Raw genomic sequence first — 16,770 nt, forward strand, 5'->3', positions numbered from 1 at the left:
CCCATGTTGATAACAGGATCCATAAAGTGCAGAATGGGAAAGTGAGCAGAGACAGTGGATTTCAGAGCCTTAGAACCCAGTGAAGTAACCCTTAAGAGAGCTCTTCCTTCCCAAAAAGAATGCATGAGAAAAGAAGGGAGAAGAGAGAAGTCTCCCACAACTGTCGGCCTAAAACAGCCGCTCTCACCTCAGTCCATCTGGGGAAGGGGCTACAAAGCAGACAATCTTTATTCACAATTGGGATGGCAGAGGGGAGGTACCCTCAGGTCAGTCCAAAAGCAGAGATACTGGGTGGAGCAGATGGCACAGGGCAAGGACTCAGCACTCGTCCTCGCCCAGAAGGGCATAAGGGTTTCGGGCAGCCAAGCTGGACCCTGGAGCTGAAGTTGGGGTGTCCTCATCCCCTTCCCCCTCCTCATCCGCATCCCGGTCCTCCTCTCCCTCCTCCTCACAGGAGCTGCTCAGCTCTTCTTCTTCCTCCTCCTCCTCGTCACCTGCTGGCCCCACCCTGCCCTGCAAAACCACCAGCTCTGTGGTCTCCGGATGGGACTCCCAGGTGCCTGGGGAACCAAAACAAGAAAAGAATGGAGGAGAGTTTTAAGCAAGGAACTAAAGCCAGAGAAAGATGGGGAAGAAGCAAAAACTAAGAGTAACAATCAGTTCTGTAGCTGCTGGCATTCATTCATTAATTCATTCATTCATTCATTCAAACTCCCATGGGCTGGGCACCAAACAATAGCTCTGCATACATTAACTCTACTTTCTACCACCACCTTACCAGGAGGCAACTATCACCCTGGTTTTGCAGACCAGGAAACTGTCTCAAAGATGTTTAGTAACACAGAGCTGGCTGACAGGTGTAGAATCCAGATCTGACCCTGGGCCACAAAGCCTTTTGCCTACATCATAGCACAGGAACACTGGCTGTCTGACCTTTCTGTTCACTGTAGCCTGGCGGATGAAAACACAGGCTGAGGCGGCCATCCAGTGCCAGCCGCAGGAGGCTATTGGCTGCTCTGTACACATCATTCCGGGCTGCCTTGGCTGTCTTATAACCACGTTTCTCTGCCCAGGCTGAAGAGAGAAAAGAATAATGGGGAGGGAAGCCATTAACCGGACCCAGTCACCATCACCCTATTCCCATAACGTAGTCCTTCCACTTTTCTCTGGAACATCCCAGGCCACAGATCTTGCTGGCTCCACGACAGAAATCCAAGCATGAGTAGCCAGATATTTTACCAAGAGCAGAACTTCTGAGAAGAGGAGAGGAGATAGAGCAGGGTAAAGGGCAAGGGGAGAAGCCAGGAACATGGAGCCCACCTTCACAGATGTCCCAGGCACACCAGGGATGTTCTGCTGAGGGATCCTTGGCCTCTGGGTGGCGCAAGTGAAGCAGGACCTGCACAGGGATTCGAGAGGCCAGATAGCCCACTGCGGTGTATGGCTCCTGAATTTGGGCAATGGGGTAGATCCCCGCCAAAACCTGAGGGGAAACAAGAATGCTCAGCCCGTTCCTGGCCTTCTGCTTTCTCTCCCTCCCTGCCCCATCATACCTCATACCTGCAACTGCCTGGACAGAAGGGAGGGGAATATGAGGCCAGGGCAGTCACAGAGCTTCACAGAAGGGGTGAGAAAGTAGGTCTGAAAGTATCGGGTATGGCCGGGGGTTCTGGAGACACTCACGACCTTCCGCCCCACCAGCCCGTTGATCAGCGAGGACTTTCCCACATTTGGGAAACCTAAAGAAGGCAAGGAAAATTAACACTGGACAGATCCCTACTCTGTGACAGGTAAGACAACAGCTATAGAGAAAAAGGGAAGTAAAGCTCAGAAATCAAGGAAGCAGTATAACCTTAAAAGTTTCAAACAAATCAGGCTCTGGGCTGCCAGGGTTGAATCCTGGCCTCTCCACTTATCAGCTTTGTAACCTCAAGGCAATTTGCTTCACTTTCTGAGCCTGTTTCCTCATTTTACAAGTGAGTAGTCAGGATTAAATAAAACAGAAACAAATAGAACTGTGTGGTTCAGTGCCTGCAGCAGACCAAATGCCCAACACAAGTGAAATATGTATCTCATAATCATTACAACTTGTCCAAGAAGAAGACTATAAATCCTTGGGGCTCACTGCTGCTCTCTTCAGGACCACCTCCATCATTCTGGGTGACTTTGGTATTTGCACAGGTGTTCTGTTTAGCACTCTGACCTCTCGGTGCCTGCATCTATTTTCCAAAGATCATTTCCTCAACTACCCACTGTCAAGGTTGTACTCTGGACCTTGTCACTTCACACCTTCAAAATCTCAACCACAGGCACCACTCTCTCTGCCCTGACATCCTATCAGTTCAGCTCACTTACTCTGTTTCCTCAGTTCCAATACATCTTTAACTCTGACTCTAGTACAGAACCACTATTCAATACTGAACTCATGTCCTTACTTCTCTTCTTACCCAACTGAGATCCCAGGCCCCAGCTCTATAGCTGGGTGTGAAGTAGCTTTCACACTTGAGTTCACCTTGAACTCCCCGGTCCTGCCCCTCTCCTCCATCTTACTCAACCCCATGGCTCCCATCCCCCAATGCCCTGACACTCAGGCTTATCCAAAAATCACCAAGCTCATTCCCACATGAAGACCCTCTCATTTACTGACCCCTTGGTCAGGAAGGCCCTTTTCCCATTATCTCCAAATAGCTACTTCCTCTGAACATCCTGGGCTCTTCTCAGAGGGAGTTTTGCATGAGAACCCTCCTCACTGGATCACTCTCTACCTTTCAATGCCCCTAAATAATATGATTTCAAATCATGAATCAACTTACTTTCAAGGAAATAAGCTCTGTGAGGGTAAGGACTTCTCTGCCATTTTCACAACAGCATAACCCGTCCCTGGAACAGCACCTGGCACTCAGTAAATATTTGCTAAGAATTAGAGGTAAATGAAACCTCAGGACTGCCTGTCCCACAGCAAAGGAAAGGGTCTCTGGGCCTTAATCATACATTCCTTTCCTCCCCAAAAAGAGCAGAGACAAGGCTATTAATTCAGGGATGATGCTCCTTGACAACAAACTTAATGGGATAAGGCTCAGAAAGATACTAATGCTAACAAAGCTCCTGCTCTGATTTAATGATTGGTCTACTATTGATTACTACCATGTAAACAGTTAAAATCTATGTCTTTCAGAATAACGCCTGGTACATAGTAAGTACCACATAAATATTAAATTTCAACAATCATGATTATTACCATTATCACTATCTGTCAGGCATCATTAGGCTCTCTGTATGCCATTCCCTTCATTCCTGACATCCATTCTAATTGGGTATCAGCATCCCCATTCTAAAAATCAAAGTAACTAAGACTCAGAATGGGTAAATAACTTCCTCAAAATTAATAAGAGCTAAGGAAAGGGGGAATTTAACTCAGGGGTGCCAGGATACTTCCACTATTGCCGACACCCTCCTTTTCTAAAGAGTGAAACTCTGTACCTCATAGGAGGCTGCCATGCATGGGCCATTGCTTCCTTACCCACACAGCCAATGGTCACCACTCCGTCTTTGTAGCGCTCCCGGGTTGGGCTGGTTGGCTCCATTGCTGAGTCAGTCTGCTGCTCCACAAGGACTGCAGGTCCATCCTCTTCTTCCTCCTCCTCCCCAGAGCCATTTCCCCAGGTGGCCCCAGCCACATCTCGGGCAATCTTCTCCCGCCAGCTGTTTAAGTCCACTGTTCCAAGAAGCAGAATATGATGAAGGTTCTCCCTAGGGCCACCATAAATGACTGCACAGACTATACACTGCACAGCTGATGTAACTGGCGCCCCGAGAGTGCCAACCTGCACAATACATTCTCCCCAGCCTTCACTTGACCCCACACAGAAATCATATAAATGTTTTTGTTTCAGAAAAATACTGGGAAGACTGAAAGCAACAGACCACTGGGGCTCCTGTCTACCTGCTGCCTCTGTTGCCACCAAGTCAGTCTGCTCCCTCTTCTACCCCTCCCTCTGGCTTCTTGCCTACATCCATAAAGAAGGGGTTGACTTTAAGGAAGGTAAGCAAAATGACTTCAAGCCTTGGGCTTTCCACATATCGTCCCACAGCTCCCCTCTTAAGAAGTATATACCTTTCCCCGCAGTGATGGCTTCACAGGCTCTCAGTAACTGCTCCGGCCCCAGTGCCCGAGTCCATCCTCTCCCCCGTCTCCGACTCTTCTTCAAAACTGAGATCAGAGGGCACAAAAGTGTTAGCACATGGGCTTATGCACCCCATCTCACCCACCACGCTTAAGACCAATATCAGGGACTCCTTTGTCAACAAGCCTCTCTGTTCTTCCTGTTGTCCCCTACCACCCACCTCTCCCATACTGCCTTCCTCATTGCCCACTCACCGCTACTAGGGTCCTGTGGGGTCCGTGGGTCCCGAGGAAAAGAGGTAAAAAGGACTATGTGGAGCTGGGGATAGTGCTGGTGAAAATAATGCTTCCAGGCAACGACGAGAGCCGGTGGGGCTAGATCCACCTTGTTCAGGACCAAGACCAAGGCCAACCCAAGTTCTCCAGTCACGTACTCGTAAAGTGCTGGTGGGAAATTCACAACCTGGGACAGGGTTGGTGAGAGGAGGGAGCAATGAGAGATCAACCCAGAGTTCTCTGCCTCTAGCTCCCCACTCACCAGGCACAGCTCAGAGACAAGACTCTAGTGGTAGCAGATTCTGGGGTAAAAAGGTAAATCAGCCAAACTAAACTAGGAAAATAAAGTAATGGTAAGCAATACCTGTGCATTTGTGTCTGGGGAACTTCTTACAGGTCCTAATTAGGAATGGAAATGAGCCAAACACAAGACAAGGAAATAGTGATACCTAGCACACTGGGATAAAGGCTGGGGTCAGGAATAGGGGTGGGGGTTGGGATCAAACTTCGCACCTATTTTTATGTGCACGCACTTATGTTTATACACATGCGTATGCACACACATACGCGTGTGCATGTTTGTGGCAAGCATGTGTGGCTGTGTGAGTGCATGTGAGTGCACACATATGTGTACCAATGCGTGTATATATGTTGTTAAGGACTTCCAACCTAAATGTTCCCACAGACCTCCCTTTCTCTCACTAGAGGACAACAGTGAAGTGGTAAAGCCAGATTAACACAAGGGTCATCTAGCAGCAGAGACTAGAGCCTTAACCACTGTCTTAACCACTATTCCAGGTGAGGCTGAATTCTGTAGTGACTGACATGATGGAGCAGGGGAAGCCCTAGCTGCCTTCACAGAATCCCTTGGAGCTCCACACTAGAACTTTCTATGGGTCTAGCTCTGGTGGGATGGGAAACAAATTATGTAGTTTTTCATCAAAGGGAAGTAAAAAAAAGGATCAATTAACCAGAGCAGAAGTGGCAAGCTGTGATACTGATGAATAAAAGACTGAGTTCCTGACTGCAGACATCAGTCATACTGATAGAGAAGACTAGAAATGAAAGATACTTCTCCAGCTCCCAATTTCTGCCTCTGTGCTTTACCCTACAAGAATCTTCCTTCCCCCTCCCCCTTGCCACCCTCATTCCCAGTACTCACTGGATGTCGGATATCAGTGATAAGCAGGACAATGTCAGACATCTCCAACACGCGCCACAGCTGCCTCCATGTCTAAAAAGACAACATCAGTGAAGAGTACCTAAGCCTGGAGTCCCTCTCCTACCCGACCCCAGACCAATTTGATGAAAGGTCACTCCTGTCCCCACTGCATTCTCACCTCCAGATTATGCTCAAAGTAGCTGAGTTTCTCAGAGGTGTAAGCCCCATGAATCTTTGCAAGATACTCCTGGAAGCTACGTTCCTCCTGGCTCATTAGCTGCTCCTTGGACATCTCATAGCTCCAAGGAGGGCGTCGGGGAAAGTCCAGGACTGGGAAATCAAGAAAAAGTCCAAGTAAGTCTAAGAATAGTTTCAGGGCTCAAGAGTACATCGCAGACCTCTCCTTCCCGGCAGTCAGGTCTTCCTCTTCCAAGCTCCTTCCCCGAGCCCACTGCCTCTCCCAAACATCCGTGTGTTGAGCGCTCACCTGAGCCAGGCTGATAGACCTCTCGGATGTCCAGCTCCAGCAGCTCAGCACTGACCGGCTGTAGCACTTGCTCCCGGGCTGCTTTCTTTCTCCTTTCCACCTCCTCCCGGCTGTCTCGCTCAAAATGCAGCCGGTATCTAATGGGACAGGGACCGCGCCATCTCTTGCAATCCTGTGACCACAAACTCCCCTCTTGGGCAGACAACTTCGTAGAGCTTTCTCTTCAGAGTTGTTCAAGTCTCCTTTCAGTAAGCCCTCCCTCAAGTCTCTCTTTCCCACAGTATTCGACCTTCCCCTAAGCCTCGCCCTTCTAAAAACCAAGAACTCTCTCCAGCCCCTCCGGAAGAGAGAACTGTGGCCTGCTCCGGTGAGCCCAGCTGCCTGCGGAGAACGGTGGCATCCCAGCCCCATCTCCTCCACCAGCAATAGCCGAGTTTCCCCCAATACTCTCACATCCGGGTAGGCGGGGAAGCCCGGACCAGTACACCCCCCTCCCCCGCCTACTCTCACCGATTTGGGTCATAGCCTCGAGGACCCAGCCCCTGGGAAGGCTGCTGGTTGAGCCTGCGGATATGATGGGTCACAGACTCCCCGTCTGAGGTGTCGGTTTGCTCCTCCCGCCGCTCCCGGCTCCCGCTGCGGCTGTTGGAACTGGATCGCAGCCCATCTTGGAGCCCTGCGGGGAGGAGTTGGTGACGCCGAGCTGGCGGGTTCTAAGGGGCTGTAAGACCCCCTCCTCGGTCAGCCTGGCTTCTCCTCACAAGACCCCACTTCTTTTGAGGCCGGGGGCTCCCAGCCATCCCGCTCAACACCCTACCGGATGTGCGTGGGGGGAGTCATTCCTCCACCAGAGACCTGCGGGGATGGCGCCCGGTTAGAGCTGGAGGGGTTCCCCTCCCCCAACTATCCATCCTTTCCCACCCCTTCCAAGGAGCCTGGGGTAAGAGAATCCCCTCTGCGGTGGCCCGCGAGCGTCCGCGCGCGGCCACCGCCCACTCCCACGCCCCGCAGAGGTGCGGCCGTCACACCCCTCCTTCCAGAGGTGCGGGAGCCCGAGCCCCGCCCCCTCCCCTCGCTCCTGCACTGACCTCGCTTCCGCTCCCGCTTGTCCTGCAACTGCTTCTTCTTTTGCTTCACGCTGAAGGGCTTCTTTCTCGGCATGGCCTGGACCAGTCACCTGGCCCAACCTCCGCCGAGCTCCGGCCGCCTCAACGGACTCCCCCCGGGCAACCCCCGCCGCAAGGGCCTGGGACCCTTGAGGGGGCGGGGCTATGAGGTGACGTCAGCGAGCGGGCCTGGCCGATTCGCCCCAGTGGCCTGGGTGGAAGGCGGACGAAGGGAAATACAGCCACTTTCCTCTGGCAGCGAGGCGAGAGGAAGATGCGGGGTGGGCTACCCGCACGTGAGACTCAGTGGCATGGACAGGGCGCAGCTGCGGCGAGGAAGGAGGCGTGCGTGGGAGGATCAAGCTAACTTCGTCACGGACGCTACCAACTCGCGTTCGGAAGAGGGGGGACGCGTGTCATCACTACCTTGCGCGCCGGGGGAAGCTACCACTCACCTGGAGGGGTGGGTGGAGCAGAGGGCGGGTCCTATCACCTGGGGGAGAGAGAGGCGTGGATGCGCTTAAGATATTTTAGCAACCCCCGGGCTTGACCTTTGTGGAAAGACCGGACTGCGTGTCTTGGCAATGAAGTCAAGTTGCTGAGCTACACTGGGGACAGGGTCAGACGTCTTGAGGGACGGGTGGCAGTCTAAAGAGTCCTGGGCGCGCCACCTTCGTGGGACCAAAATTCCTTGTGGGAAGATGATAAGGGCACAGATCATACGGGCAAGCGCGGGCGAGGAGGGAAACCCAGGCGGGACAAGGACTTTTGAAGAGAGGTCAGAGGGCACGAAGTTGTGCCTTCAGCTGTTACCATGGTAACCCGGGACCGGATGTGGCGACTTAAAGGTGCGACAGCGGTCTCAGGCCTTCTGGCCCGACAGCCTATCGACTCTATGGCACATTGTGAGGAGCCGGTTGTGGGGTCTTTTCAGCGAGGAGAGAAGAGAGGAATTTTCTTTTAAGCATTTATAGGAACGCAACAAAAAGAAGGCTTGGGCCTGCCATTATCGTCTGGCAGAGACCGAGCCCCACAAAGGCTCCCCGGAGCCTTCCGGAAATGAAGGGGCAGGAGCCTCAGCTTCTCAGTCCACCCAACGGAAGCGGAAACAGAATCCCAGCGTGCCCCTTCCTCACTACCCTCCAAATCCCGCTGCAGCCATTGCCGCAACCACGATGCCGAAACGAAAGAAGCAGAGTCAGCAGCAGCAGCCGCCACTGCAGCAGCCCCCGCTGCCAGAGCGGGAAGAGACTGGAGACGAGGAGGATGGGAGTCCCATAGGTGAGGAGCCCGGGAGGGGTGTGCACATGCCTGTCAGCTGGTCAAGGCAAGGGGATGGGGTCTGAAAAGGCGCGGGGGAGGGGGCTCTAACGGAAGGAGGAAGGGCGCAAGCGCTGGGGCGGGGATAGGAGGCTGTCCGATGTGGAGTCCTGAGCGAGTTCTCTTCCTTGACTCCTCAACTTCCATCCGGCCCCTAACCTTTCTGAAGAAGACAAGGGAGAAAAGGATAAAGAGCTCGTGTGCGCAGCCGCAGAAGGCAAGGGGGGGGGGGCCTGGAGAGGTTGCAGATTGCGATGTCTAGAATAACAACTTGTGACCAGACTTGCACAGAGAAAGTGGAAATGCTGCCTTCTCTAAACTATTCTGGGGCAGGAGGTGTGAAGGGATCGCTCTGATTGGCCAATAGTTAGGGAGAGGAATTGGATTACCTCTGGAATCACCTGGGATGTTTTGGATAGCAACTATGTGAGGGAAAGAGAAAGCTGTAAGTATCCTTTCCGCATTGTGTGCTCATTTTGACTGAGTCTCTACTTTTTTTTTTTTTTTTTTTTTTGCAAACTCTGAGAACGCTTTGCAGAGGAAAGGGCAGATAGATGGGCTAACAACTTGTAACACTGCTGAGAATATATCTGGCTGTACTGATTGGATTAAAAGATGAGTAGCAGAAAACCATAACAGGATCATCAGTACTTTAGTCCATTCTGGTGACTATATTTTCGTGTCTACTCTTAGGACCACCCAGCCTTCTGGGCCCTCCCCCCATGGCCAATGGAAAGCCTGGTGACCCCAAGTCAGGTGAGGACAAGGGGGCTCTGATCCTTTGATTAGATCCTGGAGAAGGGAGCAAGGGAGGGACTACAACCCAGGAAGAACTCAAAACCAAAACATCAGGGATTCTTTACGTAAATTAATGGAAAAATGTTGTATATTCACAGATTGGAAAGTTCAATGATGTAAAAATGTCACTTCTTCCCAAATTGATCTACAGATTCAATGCATTCCCAGTTACAATCCCTATAATGGAAATAAGCCTTCTGTGTTATTACATGGAAATGCAAAGGATCAGGCTGAGAGATTGCAAAGACAGTCTTGAAATAGGAGGACTTATTACTGTAAAACTATGGTTACTATGATGTGGTATTGTCATAAATCAGTATCTCGGTACAAAGAGACTAGTAACAGGCCTGCACATATGTAGACACTTCATTTGTGATGAAGATGGAGCTGAAATAGTGGATGTTGCAGTAGATCATGCTGGATCAATTGGATATTCACGGGTGGGGGGGATGAAATCTGAACTATTCATGTGTAAACATCAATTCCACGTGAACTGTAGATCTGGGTGTTAAAGGTAAAGAAAATAAATGCATTTCATAGTCTTAGAGGAGATACGAGTTATTAAACAGACAAGAAGCACACACACACTAACCATAAAGGAAAGATTGATAAACTGAACTACATTAAACTTTTATCAACCAAATAACACCATTAAGAAATTAATAGGAAGCTAGAGAGTAGAAGATATTTGCAATAAGTATAACCAATAAAGAGCTCATATCTAGAATATATACAGAACTCTTCTAGACAACCTGTTAGAAAAGTGGGCAAAGGACCAGAGCAGCTGTTTCTCAAAAACTGAGATCTAAGTGACCAAGAACATGTGAACAAGAACTCAGTATCATTAGTTGTCAAATAACTGCAAGATAAAAACACACCACTTTGAAGTTGAGACCCTTGTGCACTGTTGCTGAGATAGTAAAATGATGCAATTCTATAGAAAACACTATGGCGTTTCCTCAAAAAAATTAGAAATAGAGCTACCATGTGATACAACAGTCCCACTTCTGGGTACATATCCAAAAGAATGGGAAGCAGGATCTTGAAGGAATATTTGCACACTCCTATTCTTGCAGCATTATTTACAATAGCCAAGAGCCAGAAGCAACCGAAGTGTCTATTGAGAGATAAATGGATATACAAAATATGGTATATTCATACAATGGAATATTATTCATCCCCAAAAAGGAAGAGAATCCTTGTGTGTTATATAGCATGGATGAACCTTGAGGCCATCTTGCTAAATGAAAAGCCAGTCAGAAAAAGACAAATGTTGTATGATTCCACTTATTTGAGGTATCAGAAGTAGTCAGATTCATAGAAGCAAAGTGTAATGGTGGTTGCCAGGAGCTGAGTGGAGGAAAGGAGAGTTGTTAAAGATCTGTTTCACAACAATGAGGATTTACTGAACACTACTGAAAAATGCACTTAAAAATATTTAGATGGCAAATTTTACGTGCCTGGCTGGCTCATTCAGTAGAGGATGCGACTCTTAATCTCAGAGTTGTGAGATCGAGCCCCATGTTGGGCATGGAGTTTGCTTTAAAAAAAAAAAAAGCAAATTTTATGTTACGTGTTCTACCGCAATTTAAAAACAAAAAACAAACAAAAACTCCCCAGAATGGCAAAAATGAAAAAAATTTATATTACTAAGTGTTGTCAAAGCTATGGAACAATGGCCAGTGGGAGTGTAAATTGGTACAGCCACTTTGAAAAAGAAAGTTTGACTTCATTAAATTTTACCATACATATACCCTAGGACACAACAATACCTATACTACGTTTATCCTCAACAGAAATGCATACATATGTGTAACAAAGACATGTATAAAAATGTTCATAGCAGCATTTTTCGTTATAGCCCCAAACTGGAATCCACCCACATGTCCACCATCAGTAGAATGGATAAATAAGTTGTTGTGTGTGCATGCAATGGGATACTACACTGCAATGAAAATGAACGAACTCCTGCTACAGGCAACTTGGATGAATCTCACAAACACGATGTTGAGCGAAAGGAGCCAGACAGAAAAGAATGCAGACTGTATGATTCCATTTATGCGAAGTTCAAAAACAGGCAAAAACTAACCTATGGTGCTAGAAGTCAGGATAGTGGTTCCCTTTGGGGAGGAGGGTGGAATAGTGGGGGAGGAGGGGCACAAATGGGGGGAGGACTTCTGAGTGCTAAGAAGGCTCTATCCCTTCACCTGGGTGGTAAAAACACAGGTGTGTTTACTTTGATGGTAATTGAGTTGTGCTTTTAAAATTGGCGTATTTTTCTCTATGTATATTGTACTTCAATAAAAAGTAAAAGAACAAAAACACAGGGCTTTTTTCTCAGGATTAAGGTGGCCACTGATCACCTTTCCGTGTCTGTCTTTCTCTTTCTCTCCAGCTCTTCACAGAGGTCCTCCAGGCTCAAGGGGACCAATGATTCCACCACTGCTGAGTCTCCCACCTCCTCCCCGGGGCAGAGGCCCAATTCGGGGGGGCGTAGGCCCCAGATGTGGCCCATATGGTCGTGGTTGGTGGGGGGCCAATACTGAACCTCCTTTTCCTGGACCAGGCCATGGGGGTCCTTCCAGGGGAGGCTTTCACAAAGAGCAGAGAAATCCTCGAAGGCTCAAAAGTTGGTCTCTTATCAAAAATGCCTGCCCACCCAAGGATGGCCCCCAAGTTATGGAAGGTGAGGTCCTTTTTTTTTTTTGTTTTTGTTTTTGTTTTAAAATGCCTATACACATTCAATACTCATCACTCCCAGAATGCCTGTGACTCTTCTCTTTTGGGCTATCCTTTGTCCTTTTGAAGTAGAAGTAGCCCTGAATGTGTTTTTCTGCCAGAGAATGACTACCGTTATCACTACCACTACCAAATAAATACCTGGAAATGGTAGGGAGTAGGAAATCTGACTGCCCTCTCTATTTCTGGTTTTTGTTATATCTTATTTTCTTTCTTATATTTTAAACTGCCCAATTTTTACTTGTTCACAGACAAATCCAACCGCCCTGTCTGCCGACACTTTGCCAAAAAGGGCCACTGTCGATATGAGGACCTCTGTGCCTTCTACCACCCAGGCGTCAATGGACCGCCTCTGTGAGACTGTGCCTTCCCATCCAGGCTGGAAGGAGCCCTCTGTGACCTAGCGGCCATATATTTCCCTGTGGCCCTGTGATGGCTACTGTGAGGCTGTTCCACCCACCACCCTCAGTCAGTGACACCCACCCCCATCTGTCACTTTCCTGTTTGGGGTTCAGAGTTGTGTTTCATCACTGGTGCCCAGTGTGTGATCCAGCCTCCAGAGACTCGCCTTCGGGACCCCATCTTTGCTCCCTTCAACTGCCTCCTGGATCCTCTTCCCCCTCACCAACTGACTGCTGAACAGGAAACCTCTTTGGTGCTGTTTCTTGTGCATCTGCCCACCCAGCCCCCAGTACTGCCCTCGATTCCTGAGAGCTCTGGAGCAATTTCCTACCATTCCCATCTAGCTGCTTAAATCCTTTTTATGTGACAACCCTTACCCCAAAAGTTGCCAGTTGCTCTGTGAAACTCACCAGGTTGACCTGGGGTTAAGTATGGATGACTGGTGCAGAGTTACTTCCTGAAAGGCCACTCTCCCTGCTTTTGGATTTTGTAGTTTCTGCGTCAGTAGCATGATCCCCACCGCTCTGGTCTGTGATCACTGTGCTTTGTGAAACTGTGCATCCCCTCGTACGTAGCCTCTCTCAGTGTCCGTGGCATCTTTGTGACTTCCCAACACTAGAGTAAGTTTTTCTGCCAAAACAAGTGAGACTCGGTGCCCTCTAGACTTTCCACACCTCCCAACGTGGGAGAATTGTGAACCTTTCTGCAAGACTGCCTCCCTGGTCTCCCCATCCTGGTGTCGGGTTTTCTGGGTTTGACACAAGTCCATGAGATGTCCTCTAAAGCTTCTGATGGGCAACCCTGTCTCCTCTCCAGCCCACTTTAGTTAGACTATGTCATTGTGAGGCCACCAGCCCTTTCGTCTGAATTCTGTGAATCTCCACCCGGCCTGCCTTTGGGTGGAACCTGGACAGTACTGTCGCCCTCGTCTAACCTTCTTCCCTGCATCCCTGGCACTGGTTGTTTTCTGTGAAAACGGCAGTGAACAGGCTCAGTTTTGAACTGGCCCTGAGGAAATGGGTCAGGAGTTGTGTGGGCAAGAGGGAAGGATGAGAGCCGTTGGAGAAAGAATGAATTTTTTTTCTTTTTAACATTTTTTTATATTAGTAATAAATGCAGTGGAAACAAGCATTTTCTTCAATCCCTGTGTTCCAGTCATCTCTGGAGGTACAGATGAGGCTGTTCTTGTTGGAGTCAACTTTATTCTTTCATTTGTTCATATACAGTGGTAATAGAGAAGACAATGCTTGAGTTTCTTTCAATCTGAAGGAACCAGTGAGGTCCCATTAACCTATAAGCATCAAGTAGACACCAGGCTGTATTACATTCAAGGGTAAAATTTTATAGGAAAAAAGAAAGGCCAAGTATCCGTGGAGTAATTTTTAAAGACTTTACCCATGTTTGTAGATTTGATGTTTATGGGAGTGGTAATGACAAAACAGTCTTTCAGCAAATATATGTGGAGTGACTGTGGGCCTGACAATACACTAAGCACTAGAAATAACAGAGACAAAACCAATGAATTTATAGGGGACACCGTTAGTCATAAAATGATGAACATGTGTAAGATTGCATTTGTCAAAAGCAAGACATGATGAAAAGGGAGTATGTAATAAAGGGAGACTGGGAAGGTGACCTTTACACAAGCCCTGAAGGAAGTGAGGCGGGAGAGTGAAGTCTAAGCAAAGGTGTTTGCTTAGAGTTGGGAAGAGTAGGAGATGAGGCAGAAGAAAGAGGAACTAGACCACTCAGAACCTTGCAGAACACAGATTTGGGTCTTAAGACCGAAGCCTTTGAAGAGTTTTAGGCAGGTGAGTATAATGGATTAGATTAGTTTTTCAAGAAGATCCACTCAATATATACAGCTGGCCAGGCTTGGAAATGCCTTCGAAGGGAACTTCAGTAGTCCAGGTGAGTTGTGATGATGGTATAGACTTGGGGACTGGAATGGAAGAAAAGTAATTTGAAAATAGATCAAAATGAAAGTATTTTAGGTTTTAGTTTTTAGTATGTTAGGTTTTTCTGGTTTGCATAACTACCATTTAAAAAAAAAGGTAAGAAAACAGGCATAATGCTGCTAATTTGTTTTTGAAGTTAGTGAGCTTCCTTTTAAGCTTCCAAGAAGAGAGATAAAAAAGGTATTTGCACATATAGGTTTGGTATTTAGATTAAAACTAGTGACATAAATGCTGCATATCTGAGTTTTTTGCATATAGGTGGCAGTTAAACCATACACATGGAAACATTTATTCCCTAAATATTAAGTGCCTGCTATGGCCCAGTTTATCAGCTTTTCAGTTCAGTTGTAACAGAACAAAATTAGTCTTAGAAGTTTATGTTTCACAGCTTCAGAGGTAGTCCAAGGCATCATGCCACCACAAGGTCCTCAGGTATTCAGAACCCATCCCTCCAGGTTTCAGCTCCATAATTCCTTGAGTCAGATTCTTTTATTCATGGTTTGGGAAGTGAAGCTTTAGCTTGCTTATCCATGCTCCAAGACTCAGTATGGACCAGGAAGGGCAGAGGATACCACCTGTGTTGGAGGAAATTTCCTTAAAGCTAACACAACTTCAACTTTGTGCCACTGGCTGTAACAGTCTTGTGGCCAATACCTAGCTGCCACTGAGGCTTGGAAAAGTACTCTTTATTCAGGCAGCTACATATTATGCAAAATAATTGGACTTTCAGGATGAATGTCCTCAGCCACTCTGCTAAAATTTGTGGATGCAACAGAGAATAAGACAAAGTGTCAATACCCTCTAGCCAAAGACCATGAGGAACATAACACACCTGTGGTTAAACAGTTGGATTTATTTCGTCTGCAGAAACCATCTCCCTAAGAGGGTTAAGAATGACAGAATTAAAGGTTTGTGTTAGGTGATTTGGAGGGAGGGTTCAAGGAAATGAAATTGTTGTGGATTGGGTGCTGTCAGGAAGTGAGGGCAATTCTATGATTGCACTTCTTAATCTTACCTAAAAGGAGGGAGGAATGAAACATGGCTAAAGCTGTGGCTAGTCAAAAAAACCATTCATTTTAGCTGAGAGGGGGCTGTTTAATATTTATGGTTTGCACAATGATCTTATCTTTGTGTTTAGAAAGATTCTAAACTTTGTCTTACTTTATGACAGTCACAGTAACCTTGTCTGACATTGGTGTTCTATGAGGTTATGTTCAACCTGAGCTCCATGGCCTAGCTGTTAGGATCCCATCGTCGGGCTGTTTTTCTCAAAAGTGAACAGATGAATAATTACAGGTTGTGACTGGGGGTACTATATAGAGAATAATGGTTGGGGGCTACTCAAGACATGGTGGTTGGGATAGAACTCTGAAGAATCTGTTGCTGAAATCACCTGAGGAGAATGTCAAATGGGAAGAAGTGAGGGCTCAGGATAACCTGACAGCCTTGAGGAGGGCTGACATTTGATGGCCAAATAAGGACAAGGATGAACCTGACAAGGGGATTGAGGAGAGATGGCCAGAGAGGTTTGAGGAGAGATCTCAGAGTGTAGCATCTTCTCTTTGCTTCCTCTGTGCAAGGTACCATGTCAAGTTTTTATACTTATTGTCTTATGTAAGTTTCACATTCATTCAATAAATACTTTAATGCCTACTCTGGGCTAGGCATTGTTTAGGGGCTGGGGATATAAAAATGAGAAAGACAAAATTCCTACCTATATGGTGCTTACAACCTATTGAGGATGATAGACAATAAGTACATGTGTAATATAATCTTAAGTAATAAGTGCTCTAAAGAAAAAGTGAAGGAAGAGGCTGGAGAGTGACAGGTGGAAGAGAATAAATCAATACTACAATAGGGCCTCTTAGAGGAGATAAGATGTGAATAGAGGCTGAAATTGAATAAAAAAGCAACCATATGAATATTTGAGGGAAGTGCATTCCAAGCATTGGGAACATCACAAAAGCCCTGAGGCAGGAATGAGTTTGAAGTAAAACAGAAGGCCAGTACGGCTAGACTATGGGAGATGAGATCAGGAAGTTCAACAGGGGCCAAGTCACACAGAACCTGGTAGGCTTTGGCAAAGCACTTGAATTTTATTCTGAGGGTTTGAACAGCTGATTTACATTTAAGTTTATTTTTTTTTTTAATTTTTTTTTTTCAACGTTTTTAATTTATTTTTGGGACAGAGAGAGACAGAGCATGAACGGGGGAGGGGCAGAGGCAGAGGGAGACACAGAAGCGGAAACAGGCTCCAGGCTCTGAGCCATCAGCCCAGAGCCTGACGCGGGGCTCGAACTCACGGACCGCGAGATCGTGACCTGGCTGAAGTCGGACGCTTAACCGACTGCGCCACCCAGGCGCCCCTAAGTTTATTTTTGAGAGAGAGAGAGAGAGAG

The 16,770-nt window shown here is 47.6% G+C and overlaps 2 protein-coding genes across 4 annotated transcripts; one reads left to right on the top strand and one right to left on the bottom strand.

Moving 5' to 3' along the window:
• Nucleotides 1-210: 210 nt before the first annotated feature.
• On the bottom strand, nt 211-7,477 carry GNL1 (G protein nucleolar 1 (putative)). Its single transcript, XM_058733253.1, has 12 exons — nt 7,137-7,477; nt 6,559-6,724; nt 6,049-6,185; nt 5,740-5,891; nt 5,562-5,633; nt 4,379-4,586; nt 4,115-4,210; nt 3,521-3,715; nt 1,561-1,739; nt 1,321-1,483; nt 934-1,074; nt 211-560 (listed from the first exon to the last, which is right to left on the bottom strand). The coding sequence occupies exons 1-12, from the start codon at nt 7,207-7,209 to the stop codon at nt 319-321; spliced, it is 1,824 nt and encodes a 607-aa protein (XP_058589236.1). The 5' UTR covers nt 7,210-7,477; the 3' UTR covers nt 211-318.
• Nucleotides 7,478-8,126: 649 nt separating this feature from the next.
• Nucleotides 8,127-13,554, top strand: PRR3 (proline rich 3). Of its 3 annotated transcripts, XM_058733269.1 has the most exons (5): nt 8,143-8,435; nt 9,168-9,230; nt 11,134-11,316; nt 11,668-11,958; nt 12,263-13,554. In XM_058733269.1, the coding sequence occupies exons 1-5, from the start codon at nt 8,330-8,332 to the stop codon at nt 12,367-12,369; spliced, it is 750 nt and encodes a 249-aa protein (XP_058589252.1). In that variant the 5' UTR covers nt 8,143-8,329; the 3' UTR covers nt 12,370-13,554. The 3 variants fall into 3 exon arrangements, with proteins under 3 accessions (XP_058589254.1, XP_058589253.1, XP_058589252.1); XM_058733270.1 differs by lacking the exon at nt 11,134-11,316 and having other exon boundaries at nt 8,142-8,435; XM_058733271.1 differs by lacking the exons at nt 9,168-9,230; nt 11,134-11,316 and having other exon boundaries at nt 8,127-8,435.
• Nucleotides 13,555-16,770: the final 3,216 nt, after the last annotated feature.

The sequence above is a fragment of the Neofelis nebulosa genome, chromosome 6, assembly GCF_028018385.1.
Source record: "Neofelis nebulosa isolate mNeoNeb1 chromosome 6, mNeoNeb1.pri, whole genome shotgun sequence".
Taxonomy (NCBI): domain Eukaryota; kingdom Metazoa; phylum Chordata; class Mammalia; order Carnivora; family Felidae; genus Neofelis; species Neofelis nebulosa.